This window comes from Dasypus novemcinctus, chromosome 21, assembly GCF_030445035.2.
Source record: "Dasypus novemcinctus isolate mDasNov1 chromosome 21, mDasNov1.1.hap2, whole genome shotgun sequence".
NCBI classification, from domain to species: Eukaryota; Metazoa; Chordata; class Mammalia; order Cingulata; family Dasypodidae; genus Dasypus; species Dasypus novemcinctus.
Genome location: NC_080693.1, coordinates 47,720,434 through 47,740,066, shown reverse-complemented (window position 1 = coordinate 47,740,066; position 19,633 = coordinate 47,720,434). Strand labels below are relative to the sequence as shown.

The following is a 19,633-nucleotide window of genomic DNA, read 5'->3' as shown; positions in this document are numbered from 1 at the left end:
GCTAAGTCATGGAGTTGATAGCTAGAAGACTGGTCACCAAAAGATAGACTGAGGATTGAGAATGAAGAGCAGAGGCTTAATTTGTGCAGAATTTGTAATAAAGTTGATTGTAAATGCTTGGAGTTGGAGAGATGATAATAGCACATTAGAGAGAATGTAATTAGCAGCATCAATATGGTGTATGACTGATTGAAAGGCAAAGTTGAGAGTCGTGGATGTTACTAGTAAGAAAAGCTAAAGGATGAAACATGGGACTGTATAGCATAGCGAACCCTGTTGCAGATGATGAGTGTGGTTAATAGTTCAAATAAAGAATGTTCTCCCATGAAATCAGAACAAATGTACAGTAATATTATAAGATGCTAATAAAAGGGTGGTATCTAAGCTAAAAGATAGGTAAAGGAAACTATGGACTGTAGTAAAAGGTAATATATTAATAATTTTTTATCAATTGTAAAAAAAAAAAGAATTATCCTAAGTGACAGAACCAGACACAAATACTGCATATTGACTCCATTTATATAAATTATAAATATAAATTTATAGAGATGGAATTAGAGTAGCAGAAATGTATGGCAAGGGATGGAGGGATTGAGAGATAACTGCTAAGGAGTGGGAGGTTTTTATTTTTGAAGTAATGAAAATGCTCCTATATTGACTGTGATGATGAATGCACAACTCTTGTGATTATATCAAAACCCACTGAATGTACACTTTAGATGGACAGTATGGCAAATGAATACATCCCAATAAAATTGCTTTTTAAAAACTGCCTTAAAAAAAAGCCAGAAACATATTAACAGAGGTAATAAGTGACTTAGAGGAAGCCGCTGTGGCTCAAGCATTTGAGCTCCCATTTATCATTTGGAGGACCCAGGTTCAATCTCCGGGACCTGGTTGAAAAAAAGAAAAAGCCATCCCAGACCTGCATGGAGAGGTGCAAGGCCCCCGCACCGCACCAAAAAGACGATGATGCAACCAGATTTTTTTTTAAAGTGACTTACTTTGTCCAGTTATTCTTCTGAGCACAGACACCGTTTCCTCCAGCTTGTTTAATCCTCCCGGGGCTTGGCCAGGTATTTGGCACCCAATGGTTACCTAATGTTTTTGAATGGGTGGAACTGACTTCCCCATGGAAAATGAAAGCACTCCCTGGACAAAAGGAATTGTAAACAGCGATCAAGGTAGCAAGGAAAGCAGCACAGCTGAGAACTGCTTTGAGACAGGTATTTATCTATCTAACTTAACTGAGCACCTGTAGGCAAAAATCAGTACAGGCTATGAGATGCGGGGCCCACCCTTACAGTAATGCTCACAAAGAACAATAGGGTAGAAAAGCTACAGGAGTTTTAAAATAAGGAATTTCTGAAGCAATTTGACTAGTAGTTGAAAATATTAACACAATCACAAATGCTAAGGTCACAACCTTATAAGAACCTTTGATTTACTGAGTAAAAGAAATGGAAATGAGAAAGGCAGGCCAATTGGTAAGGACCTGTGGGCAGGCCTCAGTACCTGGGAGTGGGCCCTGGGTGGAGAGCAGCATCTAAAAGGGCTGCTCCCCTCTAGACAACCAAATTTCCTACAGAAATGCCATGTGAATACAGTCTTTAGCTGGACATATGATTCATTCCTTCATTCCTTCATTCAACAAATATTTACTGAGCAACCTACTATGTGCAGGCCTCTGCTAATTGTTTCCACCACAATTAAGTCAGATCAAAGGTACAGTTTTCCTTCATCCATCATCAATGATAGGTCCTAACTTACTGCAAACCCAAAGTCAGCTTGGCCTCTCAAGTTGAAGGGCAACAGTTCTATAGCAAAGAATACAAAGATTACCTGCAGACAGAAATAGGTGACCAATGAACCAGACAGTATGTGCAAGTAAATGTCTGTTGAATCCGGAGAACAGAAACATACCAGAGAATCAAATGTAGCTAGCCCACATGCTAACACAAAAATCCAAACAAATCTACTCCACGTCCATTAAGGATAAACAAAATGTAGTATATACATACAATGTCACATTATACTGCTGTAAGAAGAAATGAAATTGGGACACACATAATAACATGGATAAACCTTGAGGACATTATGCTGAGTAAAATAAGCCAGACACAAAAGGACAAATAAATTCTTTGTATGGTCTCACTAAAATGTACTAAATATGAAGAATAAAGCATGGAGTAAAACCGAGAGTATAAGTTACTAGGAGATAGGATGAGGGCTGAGGAGGGGTACTAATGTTTAATGTATGTAGAATTTTCAGTTAGCTTGACTGTAACAATGTGGAAATGAACAGAGTTGATGGTACCACATTATAGTGAGTATAACTGACATGGCTGGTTTAGAAATGGGATTGTGGCTGAAAGGGGTAGTCTAGAGATGTAAATGTCAATTGAAAAAAAGCTAGAGAAAAACCTAGGGACTGATTAACATAGTGAACCCAGAGGTGGATGAGGATTGTGGTTAACAGTACAAATACAAGACTGCTCTTCTATGAACTAGAACAAATGTATGTCACTATCACAAAGAGAAAAGAACATGGTGATGCATGGGAAAAACACAATTAATATAACTTATGGACTACAGATAATAGCATTATAATATTCTCACATCAGTATTAAAAAAGGTAGTATATCAACGCCAATGGTCAATAATAGGGGGATATGGGATTTTTCCTTTTGGACTAAGAAAAATGCTCAAAGGTTTACTGGGGTGTTGACTGCATAACTCTGATGAAGTGATAGCCACTGAGTGCATACTTTGAATAGACTGTACAAGTCATGGGACTGTATATCACAGTGAACCATGTGTTGGAAAATGGACTGTGGTTAACTACAAATATGAGAGTGTTCTCTTAAGAACTATAACAAATGTACAATACTAGTACATGGTGTTAACAAGGTGAGGTGTATGGAGAAAATATACCAAATATACCGTATGGACCACAGTTAGTGGTAATAGTCTGATGATGTTCTTTTGGAAACTATAGCAAATGTTCACAACAATATAAGGTGTTGGTGGAGGGATGATGTATGAGAATTCTGCACATTATACATTATTGTTTTGTAAGCTCACAACTCTAATAAAAAATATATATATATAAATGAGTCCCATTCAAACAATATTCATAAAGGTTTCCTCATGTTATTTATAATTCCACAGTAAAATTACTTTCTAAGTGGCTAAGGAATTCTTTATTTAATAACATTCTAACACAAAAGTTCATATAACTGCTTTCAAACCATGATACTGAGCAACCCAGAAATAGAAACTAAGAGAAGGTAAACATGATGCCTTAGAGACTTAGAAACATTTACACAGTTCCACTGTTAAAAACAGCTCAGCATTCATCTAGTGAATACAGTTTGAATGTCAGTATACACAGTATACAAGTCCTTCAGGGAGGTGACTGACACTTGGACTGCTCTTCCGATGCCTCCAAATGTGGATCCTGTGGAACTTCTTTCAGAGGCTGATTTTCTTCCAATACAGTTTGGGGTTTAACATCTACACGTTCAGATTTCCAGGAAGCATGACGACCTTTCTGCTCCTTAACAGATCAGATACAAGTATGTCACACAGATGTTACTATTTTCACTCAGTTAATTGGCTGAAAACATACAACTATGCACATTCTGTCACTGAGTAAAAAATTTAACTTTAATATCTCAGGTCAAATTCTACCATAAAAAAGAATAAACATGACCTTTATAGAATCACAATTTCAAAAACCCTAATGACAACTCACTTTTTCCAAGTAGCAGTCACTACCACAAGTCTTGACCTATCACACTGAAGAACATGAGTCAAGGTAAGGAAAAAGAAAACCAGGCCTCCCTTTAACTTCTGATAAATGGGCAACTAATCCTAGTAACGGTTTTAATAATAAAATACTCACAGGCTTTGCTTCTACTAATCGTCTTAAAATGACACCTTGTGCCAATAAAGCCTTCCCTGTTTCCACAAATAACTTCTCTTCATCTGTCTCTCCAAGTTTCTGTAGTTCAATGTACTTCTCCACAAACCTAAAATTCCAAGCAGTCACATCTTAGGTATTTAGAGTTGTTGAGCGATGTGCTTATACTATATCAAGCATCCCCTTAACAGATCTTCCTATAGGAAAGTCTTAATGTCTTCTTTTTTTTTCAAATGGAATTCAACAAAACTTGTCAAACTGGTAACTAAATTCTTTAATAAAAAAAAAAAAGTAAATAAAATTACTTACCGTTGACATGTAGACTTGAAGTTTGGATTGAACAGATCAAAAGCTTTTTGACCAGATCCATAGGCCGAATAAAATTTCCTAAGAAAGAACAACAACACGCTATTAATGTCTAATGACAGATTGTGGCCCAAAACTGAGCAAAAGCGATAACTATTTGGCCCTGGGAGTTTGATCTACATATCCTAAGTGTTTAACAGCTTATTGTGTTTTTTGTGTTCAGGCCATTTTTCTATTTGCCAATCTTTTCAATGATTTATAAACAAATTTATAAACTGGAAATTAGTCCTTTGTCAAATATGTTAAAAAAATTTTTCCCTGTATATGGCTGTTGTTTAATTTTGCTTATGCTATTTCTTTCCCTGCAGAAAACTTTAATCTTTTCTTTTATGGCTTCTGGGTTTTATGCCATGCTTATAAAGGCCTATATCACTCAGATTATTTTTTAAATTCTCAAATATTTTCTTCTAGTACATTTTTTTTAAAATATTTATTTATTTATTTATTTTCCCCTCCCTCAGTTGTCTGCTCTGTGTCCATTCGCTGTGTGTTCTTCTGCGCCTGCTTGTCTTCTCATTAGGCAGCTCCAGGAACCTATCCTAGGACCTTCCAGAGTGGGAGAGAGGTGGTCATTCTCTTGCGCCACCTTAGCTCCCTGTTCTGCTGCATCTCTTACTATCTCTCCTCTGTGTCTCTTTCTGTTGTATAATCTTGCTGTGCCAGCTCTCCATGTGGGCCAGCACTGCATGCAGGGCAGCACTCCGTGTGGGCCAGCTCGCCACACAGGCCTGGGTATCGAACCCTGGACCTCCTATATAGTAGATGGGAGCCCAATTGCTTGACCCACATCCACTTCCCTCTTCTAGTACTTATATGATTTCACTTTTTGCATTTAGGTTTTGATCCATCTGAAATTTGGTTTGGTATAAGTTCTTAAAAACATCAAAACACAAAAGGGGGCGGGGCACAAAGATAAAGGTCCAGAGAACTATATAAATATAGGTGTTATTATTTTGGCCTTAATAGTAATAATAAAAATATTCAACCAGAAACAAGGAACAGTAGAATATTATGCAATGACCTATCACACAGTTCCACTGCCATCTATATAATAGAAATGCAAATGGGGTTTTTGTTTTTGTTTTTTAGGATTTCCTGTATTCCCCCATTCAATCTTGGCTGCCACAAGCAAACAGACAGAAAGCACGAGGACTTCTTTTTCTTGCTTCTATAGTGGAAACCTGAGCAGCAGACATTAACAGCTCCAGGGCTGTCAGATGCATCAAATGATTTTAATGTGTAAATGAAACATAACATCTCCTACCATGGGCACGCAATGGATCTGGGCAGAAAAGTAGTGAAAAAGTATTTAATGCCTCAAACATGTCATGTCCTACCCTGAAAACTTCCAAGTAGGAAAAAAACATACTTGCCTTTTCCTACCTCAAAGGAGTACTGGGAAGAAAAAAAGATTCTTTGCATAAAAGGTGCCCAGGCCACAATAAAGAATATAATGACCTTATAAATTTGGTATTCTTGTATCAAGCAACAGTGGTAAGAATAAGGGATGAATATTTACTTCAGTTAGGCACAAACTCTGATCTTAACGCAATTAAAAACAAAAAAACCCTTTACAAATTATGGTACTTAAAACTGAGAAGCGGGTGTGGCTCAAGTGACTTCCATCCACCGGATGGGAGGACCTGGATTCAATCCCCGAGGCCTCCTGGTAAAGGGGTGCCTGCATGGCAAGCCAAGCCCATGCGCAGCAAGCAACTCAGCAAGGTGATGTAGCAACAAAAGAGAGACGCAGGGGAGAGTCAAGGTGAGACGCACAGAAACCAGGAAGAGAGGTAGCGCAAGCGACAGGGAACCTCTCTTCCACATCAGAGGTCCCCAGGATTGAATCCTGGTGAAACCTGAAGGAGAAAATGAGAAGGGAAGACAAAAGAAAAGAGACACAGGGAAGTGGATGTGGCTCAACTGATAGAGCTTCTGCCTACCATATGGTAGGACCTGGGTTCGATCCCTGGGGCCTCCTGGTGAAATAGAAGAAGAGAAAACGTGCCCACACGGCAAGCCAGTAGCCGCACAAGTGCCCACATGGTGAGCCAGTGCCCCGCGCAAGTGAGTCACACAGCAAGATGACGACACATCAAAAGAGAGACAAGGGGAGAGTCAAGGTGAAGCTCAGCAGAAACCAGGAACTGAGGTGGTGCAATTGACAGGGAACCTCTCTCCCCATCAGCGGTCTCCAGGATCAAATCCCAGTGAATCCTAGAGAAGAGAAAATGAGAAGAGAAGACAATACAGACAGCAAAAACAGCAGGGCTGGAGAAGGGGAAGAGGAAGAAATAAATAAATCTTAAAAAAAAAAGAGACACAGGAGATCACATAGCAAGTGGACACAGACAGCAAAACAGCAGGGTGGAGGGAAGGGAGAGAAAAAGAACAAAAACTAACTGGCATCAGAATTTGAGGAAAGGGGCTTTTTCAGCAAATGCCCAGTGCATGATTTACCACTTACTTGGAACCCAGTTATGTGAACTGGAAGGCTAAATGCGGCCACAGATGTGGTTTCCAACCCATTGTTCCAGAAGGTATTTCAGGGAAATAAAACTCTGATGGCCATTCTCCAAAGAGCCCCTATCCCAGCCCTCCATCCTTCCTCTTCTAAGACTCTTCTCTTATGCCTCCCTCTACTAGCCTCATGGTTCATTTGTTCACTGAATTAATTCATTAAATTCTTCATTCAAGAGAAATAACAAGCAACTTACATGCCATGCACTGGCTAGATGCTGAGTTTACAGCGATGAATATGCCAGACCCTGACCCACAGTGGTTCTTAGTAAGTGTTATTTAATGAAAGGGCATTTAACATGCAGAACTACTAAGGACAGGATAAGTCCAGAAGAGGGGCAAGAGGAACAAGGTATTCTGGGTGCCCAAATAAGGAAAAAACACTGACAGAGAGAGGCATCAGAGAAGTATGTGACATATGAGCATGTGACATCTGAGCTGTTCTTTTTGTTTTACCGTTACAAAATTGAGGATTTAGCCAAGAAAATGTTTATTATAGGACTGAAATGAAAAACAACAGAGCTTTAAGAATGTTGCTGAGAGACCATCAGAAATACCTTTTCCATCGCCATGTAGGTTTTGAGAGGAAAAGAAGGAGGAGGAAGGAAACTGTATTTTGTGCATGATCTTTTTATAAATCTATAACTTCTCTAATAAAAAAAATTAATTAAGAAACAAAAAAAGAAATAGGCAAACAGATCAATGGAATAGTCCAGGAAAAAAAGGACTATAAATGGTAAATAACATAAAATAATATTTACAACATGTCAAATGATTAATATCTATAATTCTATGAAGAACTCTTATTGATAAATAGCAGCAATTATGAAAATGAAGAACATGGATATTTTCCAAATTAAATTCAAATGTCCAAAAAATATAAAAACAGAAACATCTTACTAATCAAAAAATAGAATATAAAATTTTTAAACTATTTTTAAACTATCTACGTCAGAAAAAATTTAAATAATCATTATCAATGCTAACAAGGGTGAAGTAAGAACGCTCAGATTCTGGTAATCAGAGTATAAACCAGGACAATTTTTAATGCTACCAATTTAGGAAACTGCAACAAGAGATTAAAATGTTCACACTATTAGACCTAATCAATTACAGTTGTAGAAATCTACCCTAAAGAAATAATCAGGGAAGCAAATGTGGCTCAAGCAATTGGGCTCCCTTCTACAATACAGGAGGTGGCAGGGTTCCATACCCAGGGCCTCCTGGTGAAGGCAAGCTGGTCCGTGCGGCGACACGGCCCACGCATTCTGCTGGCCCACATGGAGTGCTGCACATGCAGGAGTGCTGGCCCACACAGAGAGCTGGCGCAGCAAGATGATGCAACAAAAAGAGACACAGAGGAGCGATAATAAGAGAAGCAGCAGACCAGGGTGGCACAAGAGAAGGATCACCTCTTTCCCACTCTAGAAGGTTCCAAGATTGATTCCCAGAGCCAACACAGAAGAACACACAGCAAATGTAAACAGAGTAGACAATGGAGGGAGTGGGTAGAAATAAATAAATAAATCTTTAAAAATAATAATGTTGCAAAGAAATATACATATGCAAAACTATTGCTATTTATTATACCTAATATTATATAAATACCATGAATGTCTAATCCAAGGGAAATAGTTTAATAAAATATAGAACATTCACAACAGAATTAATGTATTCTTTAAAATGTATAATGACATGGGAAAATACAATAAAGTTAAGGAGAAAAAAGACACAAATTATTTGTATTGTATACTACTAAATCATATATACACACCTATTATCGAAAAGTATGGAAGGAAACAGAACTAAATGTTATTAACAATAATGAAACAATAATGGTTAACATTTACTGAAGGCTAACTTCATACCAGGCACTGGTCTAAAAATGTTTTATGGGCGGCAGACTTGGTCCAGTGGTTAGGGAGTCCGTCTACCATATATGGGAGGTCCGCGGTTCAAACCCCGGGCCTCCTTGACCCGTGTAGAGCTGGCCCATGCGCAGAGCTGATGCGCGCAAGGAGTGCCGTGCCACGAAGGGGTGTCCCCCTGCATAGGGGAGCCCCACGCGCAAAGAGTGTGCCCCATAAGGATAGCCGTGCCCAGTGCAAAAGAAAGGGCAGCCTGCCCAAGAATGGCACCACCCACACGGAGAGCTGACACAACAACATGATGCAACAAAAAGAAACACAGATGCCCGTGCTGCTGACAACAACAGAAGCGGACAAAGATGGTGATGAAGCGAATAGACACAGAGAACAGACAAGTGGGGTGGGGGGGAAGCGGAGAGAAATGAATAAATAAATAAATCTTTAAAAAATTTTTTTTAAAAATGTTTTACGTGCTTTTCTTATCTAACTTTTACAACCCTATGAAGTAAATTTTATTATTGTCGTATTTTACTGTGTGGAACCTAAAGCCTAAAGGATTAATTTGCCCAAGGTCATGGAGCTAATAAGTAGCAGGGCTTGTCTTCAAACCATTATCTCCACATGGTAGGGACTCTAGGTAATGTGTGCTGTCTTCTTTGTACTTTTCCTTTGTTTTTAAATTTTCCACAAGGAGCATATATTACTTTTAATGAAAAAGAAAACTGATGCTAAAGTGAGCACTTCTTCTCAAATTTCTACTGATAATTATTTTTAAACCTCTTGGATTTGTATGCATCCTTCTCTCTGAAGTGGCATCAAAGGTCTTGAACCATGTTCTGATCTCCACTCCTGAAGAAAGCTGGCATGATTGGGAAGCACAAAAACCCGGAGTCAGAGATATGATTCCCAGGTCTGCCACCCTCCTGGGGAACCAGAGGAGATCAGTTAGTTAACCTCCGTTACCCTCATAGTCCTCAGGAGTAAAATGGAGACAAGACTACCCACCTACCAAGCAGGGTGAGAGTAGATGTTTGTAAAGGATTTAGCATGCTGCAGGGCACAAAGCAGATGTTCAACAACTGGTAGCTTTCATTGCAACGATCTATTCGTTGCTGGGCTCCAGATTCCACTGCTCAGAACTTCTGTTTCTCTCACCCTCAGGAAGGAGCGTTAGGTATACAAGACCTCCCAGGCAAGCCCCTTACTCAATTCCTTATTTAAGTTACCAGAGTGCTGACTACACCTTTCCTTCTGAAGCTCTGCTGCCTCTTATCCATCACAGGGACTGCGCAGATACTCACGCTCTAATCCGATCCTCGTGGTAAAAGATGTCCTGTATTGAGGCTTTAGCTTTGCCGTATCGCAAGCGGGGCCTTCGGAAGACCGGCTCCCTCAGCGGGGGAAAGGCATTATATATGTCATACCAGATGGGCTTCTTTTTCAACACCCCAGCTCGAATCAGGTCTCGAGTCCTTAACGGAAGGAAAAGAATGAAAGTCAATTACAGGGAAACAGATTTGGTTCAACGGGATAGAGCATCTGCCTATCACATGGGAGGTCCAGGGTTCAAACCCCGGGCCTCCTGACCTGTGTGATGAGCTGGCCCATGCACAGTGCTGATGCGTGCAAGGAGTGCCGTGCCACGCAGGGGTGTCCCCTGCGTAGGGGAGCCCCTCATACAAGGAGTGCACCCCGTAAGGAGAGGAGCCCAATGCGAAAAATGTGCAGCCTGCCCAGAAGTGGCACCGCACACAGGGAGAGCTGACACACCAAGATGACATCAACAAGATGACACAACAAAGAGAGACAGATCCCCGGTGCTGCTGACAAGAATGTAAGTGGACACAGAGGAATACACAGCGGGGGGAAGGGATTAAATAAAAAACAAATCTTAAAAAAAAAAAAGTCAATTACAACATCCTGCTCTGCTCAAAATCCCTCATCAGGCTAGCACAGCCTGGGACATTAGAAGAGATGGCGGAATCTGCAAGATGTAACGGGGAGAAAGAAAAACCCCACCTACAGGGAAGCCTTTTTCTTACCCCAAACGAACCTAACAAAGCTCGGGGGTTAAGGCCTTCCATCTCCTTCTTATATACATCCCAGACCGCCCCCTCACTCTCCATTTCGTCACGGAAATGCCAGGACGGTCCAGCCAGGCCCATCAGCCTCATTCTCCCCCCCCCGTCCTAGAGAACTCCACCCATGGCAGGATGCAATTTTTAACATGATAAATAATAAACTCTAGAGGAGACATCTTCAAGCACAAACATTCAGTGGCAGAAGAGAGCACCGGAGAGGGCCTCATTCGGCTCAAACACCCGCACCCTGCAGAGCGCCTCACGGTGCACAGATAGGCCCAAGGAAGAGCCCCGCTTCTCAGCACTCCCACCCCACCCCCGGCTCCGAGCACTCACCGCGAGAAAACGCTCCCCACGGTTTCCAGCCGGCTCCCTGCCATGACCTGCGCCTCGAAACCAGCGTGACCAGCAGCCCCCGGAACCAGAAAAGAGAGCGGCAGGAAAAGGAGGCATAAGTTGCTGGCCGAGCCTGGGATCTCCACGTTTACGTCAGAACCCCGCGGGAGAGCCGAGCCAGGCAGAAGCAGAGGACGCACGGAAAGGGCACGCTCCGTGGCTACTTGCCAGGTTCAGGCAGGAGCACTCGATAGTCGAACCTAAAGGAAAATAGCGAGCCAAAACCGGGCAGAAGTAATAGATGACCGATCTAAAAGGAGGCATTAATTGTGGTGGCTGCTTTACCGTCTGCCTGCTCCTCTCGAGAAGCTGGGACTGCGCGAGGGGAAGAAGATGGCGCGGAGCTAGTTTGCAGCACAGACTACCGGTCTGGAGTGGGGGTGAGGGATATGGAATTTTAAAATGAAGAGATTTGAGGGCTCAAACTCAAACCCAGACCGAGGCTAATCGTGGTCAGTCACAAACCGTGCACAAGGAACCCAAGACCCGTGGAGGGGCAATCACTTGTCCAGCCGGGGTCACACTAGACCCCAGGCCTCTGGCCTACCCTTCCTGCTCACTAAATCTTTAGGCCCTGGGGACCACCAGCATCCGCACTGATAGGGATGCTGCCAGCAACGGGTTTTCTCGGGACCTGGCTAACTATCTTCTCTTCGGATCTTGAAAAATAAAGTATCCAGAACAAATTTGGAGAAAGTGACCTCTCAGTAACTGTTCAAAGGTAAACGGTGTATAGCATACCCTTTAACCCAGTAACTGTACTTTGGGTAAAGCACCTCATAAAAAAGTTAAAGCACAATTTCATAAGGATATTTGTGCAAGGATCTTCATTGCCGCATTGTTTATAGAGACCAAAAAAAAGCCCATCATATGGGAAATAGGTGGAAAATTAAGATCCAGTCATTCTGGGGAATCCTATACAACTATTTAAAGGAAAGTGTTAGGTTTATGTATTTACAGAGATGAATGCCCATGACTTATTGTTAAATGAAAAAAGAAGCTGCAGAGAAATGCTGTTAGTAAGATGTCAGTTTGTTAAAAGAAAAAAAAATACACCTCTAGACGAGCAGGTGTAGCTCAGTGGTTTGAGCACCTGCTTCCCATGTACGAGGTCCTAAATTCAATCCCAGGTACTTCCTGGAAAAAAGGAAAGAAAAAAGAAAAACACCTCTATATACATTTGTGTTTATATGGGGAGAGAGAATGGTGTGAAAGTATTACCAGAATGGTGTACAGGTGTCTAGGTTCTTGGCTTTGTTGCTGAAAGAATTCAAGGATGAGCCACAATTTAATTAAGCAAGTAGAGAATTTATTGGAGGGGGAGGGGGTTAAATCAAGAGACAGAACGTATATCTTCAGGGATAAAAACGGGCATTTTCAAAGGAGAAACGTGGAATTCTGCTTTGGGTCCCCTGTTCTATGGTAGTACAGGACTCCAGGGCCTGCGCTGATTGGCATATTTGAGTCAAAGCAGGGGAAACTCTGCTGGGTGATTTGATTCTCAGGAGATTAGGGGCTGCTGTCTGGTGGTGACTGGCTTCTGGCTGCTGTCCAAGAACTCTGCAGGGCATGCTGACTGGCAGTGATTGGCCTCTGGTCACTGTTCACGAGATGAGGTACCGTGAAAGGGGGTGGCGGTGGTTCCTGCCCTTACTCCTTCCCTCTTTCCCACCAAGATGCTGCTGGCTGTCTCCTGATAATGCAGCCCTTGGCTGTGTGCTTGTAAGTTGCCCCTTCCTAACTTGCTTGTGTGATTCAGCGGTTAACAGGCTAGTGAGCAGGCCAGTGCCTCAGTTTCTCTTACCAGGCTTATTAGGTTTTCTGTCCCCTTCCTCCTTAGGTCACTATTCTCTCCTGCTGGGAACATTAGTTATCCTGGGGTGAACCTGCAGGAGAGGAAACTGGAATGTTAACCTTTTTCCTTTTGTATATCTTTCAAAATTTGACTTGTTAAAGCATTTGTATTTATCCTTGAATTTTTCAATCCATTTATTTGTTTTGAATCACATACACAAACACACACATACACACACACACATCTCCTGGGAGTTCTTTATCTCTGTCTTCAAGAAAGAGCCTCAAGTCATCCCAGTCTCCTCCCACTCTACCTAAAGCTGGTGGGGAGGAGGAAGGGACTGTGATGAGCAGTTACTACTTGTTTTTGTTGTTGTTGTTGTTTGTTTGTTTTTGAGATACCAGGATCAAACCTGGGACCTCGTACATAGGAAGCAGGTGCTCAACCCCTTGAGCTACATCTGCTCCCCACTACTTGTTTTTGTTATCTCACTGATTCCACACTCCTACCCATTAGGTGGCCAATATTTTCCTCATTGTGGACGAGAAAGCAGCCACAGGAGGTTAAGTAACTTGTCTGGTAGGTGACTGATACAGCCAGGCTTCCAGCCCAGCATGGGCCCTTTCTAGGACCCACTAAGCCTCCTAGGCTGTGTCTGAAACTGGAGACTGGAGGGCTGAGGGCACCAGGCAAAACTGGCCCCAGAGGCAGGGATCCGTGATTTGAGGCCTGGGGCTAAACTGAGAAGTAGGTTTCACGCTGCCTCAGTGATCTCTAGAGCAGCGAAGAGAGAGCCCAGCGCTGGCCCCTGGGCCAAGTGTGGAGGCCCCAGTCTCCCAGTCCTAGGGAGCCTGGAAGACTTTGCCCTGGGGATAGCAAACATGCTCCCAGCTAAATATAGTCTCCCCAGGCCTCACAGCAAGTTTCTAATTCTGTCCAAGCCCGTGCTATCTGCCAGCCCAGGCCATACACACACTTCCCTTCTGCCACCAGGTCTGTCCCTGTAGGTCACTGCAGTTACTGAGGCTAGAGAATTAAAAGGGTGTATTCCAAGCTCAGGGAGGGGAGCCAAAGACCCAAACCCTCAGTAGGGGAGGAGTAGCAAGACGGGAGTTTTCACTCTAGATCATCTCGGCAAGGGCAAGCCTCTTCCTCTGCTGAGCCTTTGAAGTTTCCCCTTCCAGCATCACATGTAACGCTTCTGTGACTGAGAGAGCAGAATGTTGGTGGGGAGACCATGGAAGATGTGCGAATGTCAGCCTGCAAATGGAAGCGCCCACTCCAGGGAACTTTCGTTCTTAGCACAGGAGGAAGCTGTTGGGCAGCCAAGGGCAGGCAGAATAGACACTAGAGGCTTTCTGCCTTCACAAGCTGCAAGGGCCTAGGGCCCTCCAGAAACTTGGCTTATCTCATTCAATTGTTCAACTACCTGCTGCAGTGGGGAACATTCTGACAATCTTACACAATAAGGAAAGGAACCTATGGACTGCAAATCATCATGTTCCTCCCATTACACCACTCTACCCCATTTTACCCCACCGTATGCATTTGACCCATTCATTCCACAAGTGTGTACTGAGCACCCAGCTGGCCCTGTGCTGGGTCCTGGAGAAGATGACCATATACAATGGGGCAGACAGCGGGAAAGACATAACTGACCCTCAGCGGGATGAGTGCTTATGTACTTTATAGCTTCCCTTTGCCCATCTAGACCCATGCCTACTCTGTCCTACTCTGTGACCCCACCTTGGGAGGCTGACCTCTAAGGACCATGTCCCCTGGCCCGCTTGCCCTTCATGGCCAGCGGGGTCCAGCTGATGCCACCAATGGGAGGCACTGGCCGGGGACTGGAAGGAAAGAGGAGCGTGTCGCTGTTTCCTCCCCTGGCTCCCTCTCTGCACAGATGAGGATCACAAAGTCACAGCTCCTGCCAGGCGGCCACACAGCACTCTCACCAGGTTCCTTCAGGCTGAGACACAGCAGAGTGTGTATCTCTGTTACTAGCCACAGGGTCTAGGCCCTCCCCGGTGGCTTCCCTATAGGCTACCCACACCTTTGTAAATAATGCCCTTACTTAAATAATGCATGGGCCCTTGTCAAACAGGAAGGGCATCCCTGAGCGCACAACAGCTTTGGGAAGTGAAAGCCCCTAGCATTGATGAAAACATTAATAGTGCTACTGGCCTTTGGCAGAGAGCCAGGATCAGGGAGAAATTAGCTGGTTGCTTCAAAAAAGGAGAGCAACAGTGTGCATGTGTTTCTTTTTCCATTTTTACTTTTATTTCATTTAAATGAGCAGTACATGAATTGTAGGCCTGCTGAGAGTTGAGGGCAAGAAGGATGCAAGGGGCTGGGCTGGGAGGCAGGGGGCGGTAAAAATGTGGGGGGCAGGGATGTCCTCTCACCTCCAGGCTGTTGCCCTTGTGCTCTCTCCGGAACATAGAGCATTCTCTGTGGGGACCCACACCTCCTCTTCCTTCCAAGAGTCAGTTCAGAAGGCATTTCCACCAGGCATGCCCTCAGAACGTGCTCCCTCCCTTGCTCAGCTTATCTCTTCCAAGGCAGCTCTGGAACTCAGTTTCCTTGACTGGGTCTTACTGGGCCTCTTAGAGGACTCTTACCTTTGCCACCTACACCCAGCCTAGTGATGGCCCAGAGCTGGCTCTTAGTGTTTTCTAGTGAACAATATGGATGAGCAGATGGACAGGTCAGCTCCAGAAACTCCATGCCTCCTGCTTCCCATGACATGATGTTTTTCAGCTGCTACCTAGTCTGTCCAGGTTTCACTTGCCTTCGTCTGAGAGGTAAACCAGTGGAGCTCCAATCTCCATAGTAAGTGGTGAACGTGGTTGTCCAAGTTAGGTCAAATGAGGATGCTGGGATCTCGGCCATTCCCTCGCTGCCTGCCTACCTCCTGCCCTCCCTCCTGGGTCAGCTTTCCTGTGCATCCTTCCCCAGACACAATGCTAGGGAGGAAGATGTGGCTGAAGGGAAATAGCCCCCTACCGCAGTGCATACTGGGCATCCTGCACTTCATGGATGTATCATTCCCTTCTGCAATCCTCTGGGCCTCAGTTTTGTCATCTGTAGAATGGGGTAATCATAGTACCCACCATATAGCCTTGTGAGGACTCGGTGGGTTAATCCCCGCAAGTGCTTAAAACAGTGCCTGGCTCTGTAACCGAGGGTTAAGAATTACAAATAATTATGATTACTAAATCATATAGATACAAAGGTATTTTATAATTAAAACTACCTGAAATTACCTAAAATTACCTGAGATCACTGAAGCGGACGAGAGTGGTCCGCCCTTTTTATGGTTACTCTAGACTTAACCTCATCCTTGTGTCTGCTTGCTGTTATGATGGTAATTCTAGATTGAGCTCATCCTTGTGTCTGCTTACTGTAACCACTCCATCCATGTCTGTTTAAGAACCTCTGGAAAGCCTGGTGACTGACCCCTCCTCTGTACCTCACTATCTCACAACCTTGATCTCTGAAAATGACTGTAACTTTGTAACTGCCCCTGGTTTGGGGTCCACTCCCAGCTTGCTCCACCCCTATTGTTTATTAATGAAGGGAACTTTGTCCAGCTCCACTCCATCATTAGCACCCTGATGTTATAAAATATTAGAATTTCTGCAGATCAGGAGGCAGTTAGGGGGACGTCTCCTTCTCAACCAAACAAAATTTCTCTTTGAAAACCCCAGTCTGTAATTGACTTTAAAGACTCCTCGGGAGAAAAGAACCTGCTTTTGCTCGTATCAGCTTAATAAATAGGGGTGGTAATGATGATGACATGGCCTACTGCACTTCGGAGCCATCATGTCCTACAAGTGAATCACAAGCAACAATTTACAAAGCCTTTTTTGCTTGCCTACTTATTCACTTCAGTGTAGACTGTGCGGTGAGCCCTGCTGGGTATTAGGGACACAGAAAGGAATAACAACGGCCTTGCCGGCAAGGAGAATCCACTTCACAATCTCTTCAAGGAGAGATAAGCATTTTAGGCTCCCACCAACCTGAAGGAGGTCTGTATCGCTGCGGGCTCCTTTTACAAAAGGAAACCTGAGCCAGCTGAACCTGAATCTCCGCTGTCCTGACTCCCCTCCCGGGCTCTCTCCCCCACCCAGCAGCAACCTGACCTTTTACTATTGGTAGTAAAGGCTAACTGGAATCACTGCGAATTTTGCCACCAGCAGAGGGTGAGCCCCCTTGAAGGCAGGCATTTCAGGCCTGGTGTGGGCCCTTCTCTTCTTGTTAAAGACAGAGCAACTCAATCTTTAATATGCATATGAATCTCCTGGGGGTCTGGTTAAAATGCAGATTCTGACTCAATGGTGCTGGGCGGGGCTGAAACTGAATTGCTAACCAGTTTCCAGGTCGTGCCAATCCTGTTAGTCTGCAGAGAGGGTAACCACTCTACTGAGTTTGTCCGGGACTGTCCGTTGTAGCATGGGAAATTGCATTTTGGGAAAGTGCTCGGCCGAGGAGAAAGCGGGATGGTTGATCACCCATCCACAGACCACGCCTTGCATAGCAAGGTCGGAGCAAGGCAGGCTTGTGCTGAGTGTGTACCGAGCTTCACAGCTCCTCACCCCAGAGTGCCTGGAATCATCCCCTTGATATGATCAAGAATTGTGACTGGATGGAAATGAGAACTGACTTCAGGCAGAGTAGATGCTGGTTTTGGGGTTCCTGAAGTTGTATAATTTAATGACTGTTTCAAGGCAGAGAAAAAATGTTTTGAAAAAAGTCTGTTTTGAAATTTTTGCAAAACATGACCATGTGAAGGAGTAAATTCCCTGTTTCCTTCTGGGAAAATGGTGTTTGGCTTCTCAGTGGGGAGTTGGGGAGGGAGCGGTGGTGGGGGTGGAGAGGTGAATGTCACTTCTGCAGGATGACCACCAGGTGGCAGTAGATTCACACAGCCCTTTTTGCCACCCCACCCAACCCCCAGAAATTTCCAACTTCCTCCAGCTGGCCCAGCCAGCTAATCCAACAAATTAATCTATGCTGTGATCATGGGCAAAAGGAGTTCATGTTCTCTCTCTGGAGTCAGCAACTTGAGTTCAAAGCCAGGTACTACCACTGACTGAGGGTGATGATGGATAAACACCTTAAGAGATCAGGTGCCTGATCTGTGAAATGGGAGTAATGTTACTGATTTCATATAATTGCTGTGGCGATGATGTAAAATAATGTATGCAAAGCATCCAGAAGACTGCCTAGCATACAGTAAGCACTCATTAAACAGCTGCTAGCATCTTCATCATCTCACACTTTGTCTTCTGCCTTCTTCAGACCAAATTCTTCTCCTTCTTTCCTGCCCTACCCCAACCATCAGGTGCTTCAACTCTGGGTCCCACAAGAGAACAGAAGGAGCATGGTGATAACCAGCCCAGTTCTTCTGGGCACAGTGTTTTCCAGAACTATGATCTCCTTTCAAGCTGGGACTGAGCTCTGCGGCCACCAAAGCATATGGAGGGTAAGGGGCACTGGCCAGACCAGACTCCAGATAGTGTAGCTCAGCACCTTTGCAGGGAGATAAATCTGCTAAGTATCACAATGTGACTGCCAGGAGCCTTTTATATGAGGGTAACTGACTGGTGTGGTCCAGCCTGTGCCCCCTATAACACACTGTTCCACCGGAAGTCAGGTCCCCTCATCAGGCAGGAGTTTCATCTTCATCACTCTGATTGGACCCAGCAATCTTTTCTTTCTTCTCCCTGTCTCTCTGGTTACAATATCCTTCAGTCCTCATAGGCAAAATGATGGGTGGGTCTCCAGCTTTGCTGAATATTAAAATCACCAAGGCCAAATCCCAAACCAATTAACTGAGAATGTCTAGGCAGTTGGGATCCAGGATCAGAAATGATGGACAGCGAGTTCGAAAACTAGTGTTCTAGAGTAGTATTTCTCAAGCTTTAATGTACATACAAGTCATGTGGGGAGCTTGTAAAAATATACTCACTGATTCAGTAGGTCTGGGATAGAGCCCAAGATTCTGTTTCTAACTCCCAGATTCTGTGATTCTACTCCCAGAGGATACGATGCTGCTGGTCCACAGACTAAACTTTGAGTAGCTAGGGGGTAGAGTTGCAGTTCTAAGAGTAAAAACATCAGTATCATTTGGAGAACTTGTTAAATTCACCTGAATTTCAGATAACAGTAGTTTTGAATGGGCCCGGGTAATATGCATTTCTAACAAGCTCCCAGGTGATGCCAATGCTGGTACACAGACAACGATCTAAGGGGCAAAGGTGTAGACAATGGCGCATGGGTTTTGGAATCGGGTATCTCTGGACCCCTTGGTCTGGCTTTGCACCTTGCTAGCTCTATGATCTTGATGAGGTACTTAACCTCTATGAATTGTGATACCATTATCTGTAAACTGGCCATTATTGGGCAAGATTAATTGGGCTAATATGCAGCACCAAACAGGCTAACTAATGCACTGTTCTCAAACTTGACTGCAAATTTAAATTACTTGATGTCAGGGTCCATCCCCAAAAGTACTGATTTAATTGGTCTGGGGTACCAAGCATCAGGATTTTTAAAAGTTGCTCAGCTAATTTTACCGTGTAGCCAGTACTGAGTGCAGGCCTAGTACTGAGGCTCTCAAACTTTCGTGTGCATCAGAATCACAGACTGCTGCCCTATCGCTACAGTTTCTGATTCA

The 19,633-nt window shown here is 43.8% G+C and overlaps 1 protein-coding gene and 1 non-coding gene across 2 annotated transcripts; both read right to left on the bottom strand.

Moving 5' to 3' along the window:
- Window positions 1–501: 501 nt before the first annotated feature.
- On the bottom strand, window positions 502–11,477 carry MRPS23 (mitochondrial ribosomal protein S23). Its single transcript, XM_004461291.5, has 5 exons — window positions 11,097–11,477; window positions 9,981–10,151; window positions 4,235–4,312; window positions 3,908–4,034; window positions 502–3,559 (listed from the first exon to the last, which is right to left on the bottom strand). The coding sequence occupies exons 1-5, from the start codon at window positions 11,138–11,140 to the stop codon at window positions 3,407–3,409; spliced, it is 573 nt and encodes a 190-aa protein (XP_004461348.1). The 5' UTR covers window positions 11,141–11,477; the 3' UTR covers window positions 502–3,406.
- LOC111764821 (small nucleolar RNA SNORA31) lies at window positions 5,385–5,514 on the bottom strand. The gene has a single exon (XR_002797333.1). It is a non-coding gene; the product is annotated as a small nucleolar RNA SNORA31 (small nucleolar RNA).
- Window positions 11,478–19,633: the final 8,156 nt, after the last annotated feature.

Excerpts from the sequence above, each read along its gene's own strand:
- MRPS23 (XM_004461291.5), bottom strand. The coding sequence starts at position 11,140 with ATGGCAGGGAGCCGGCTGGAAACCGTGGGGAGCGTTTTCTCGCG. Across the intron at positions 4,313-9,980 it reads CACGAGGATCGGATTAGAGC|GAAATTTTATTCGGCCTATG; the intron begins GTGAGTATCTGC and ends GTTCTTTCTTAG. Across the intron at positions 3,560-3,907 it reads GATTAGTAGAAGCAAAGCCT|GAGCAGAAAGGTCGTCATGC; the intron begins GTGAGTATTTTA and ends TGATCTGTTAAG.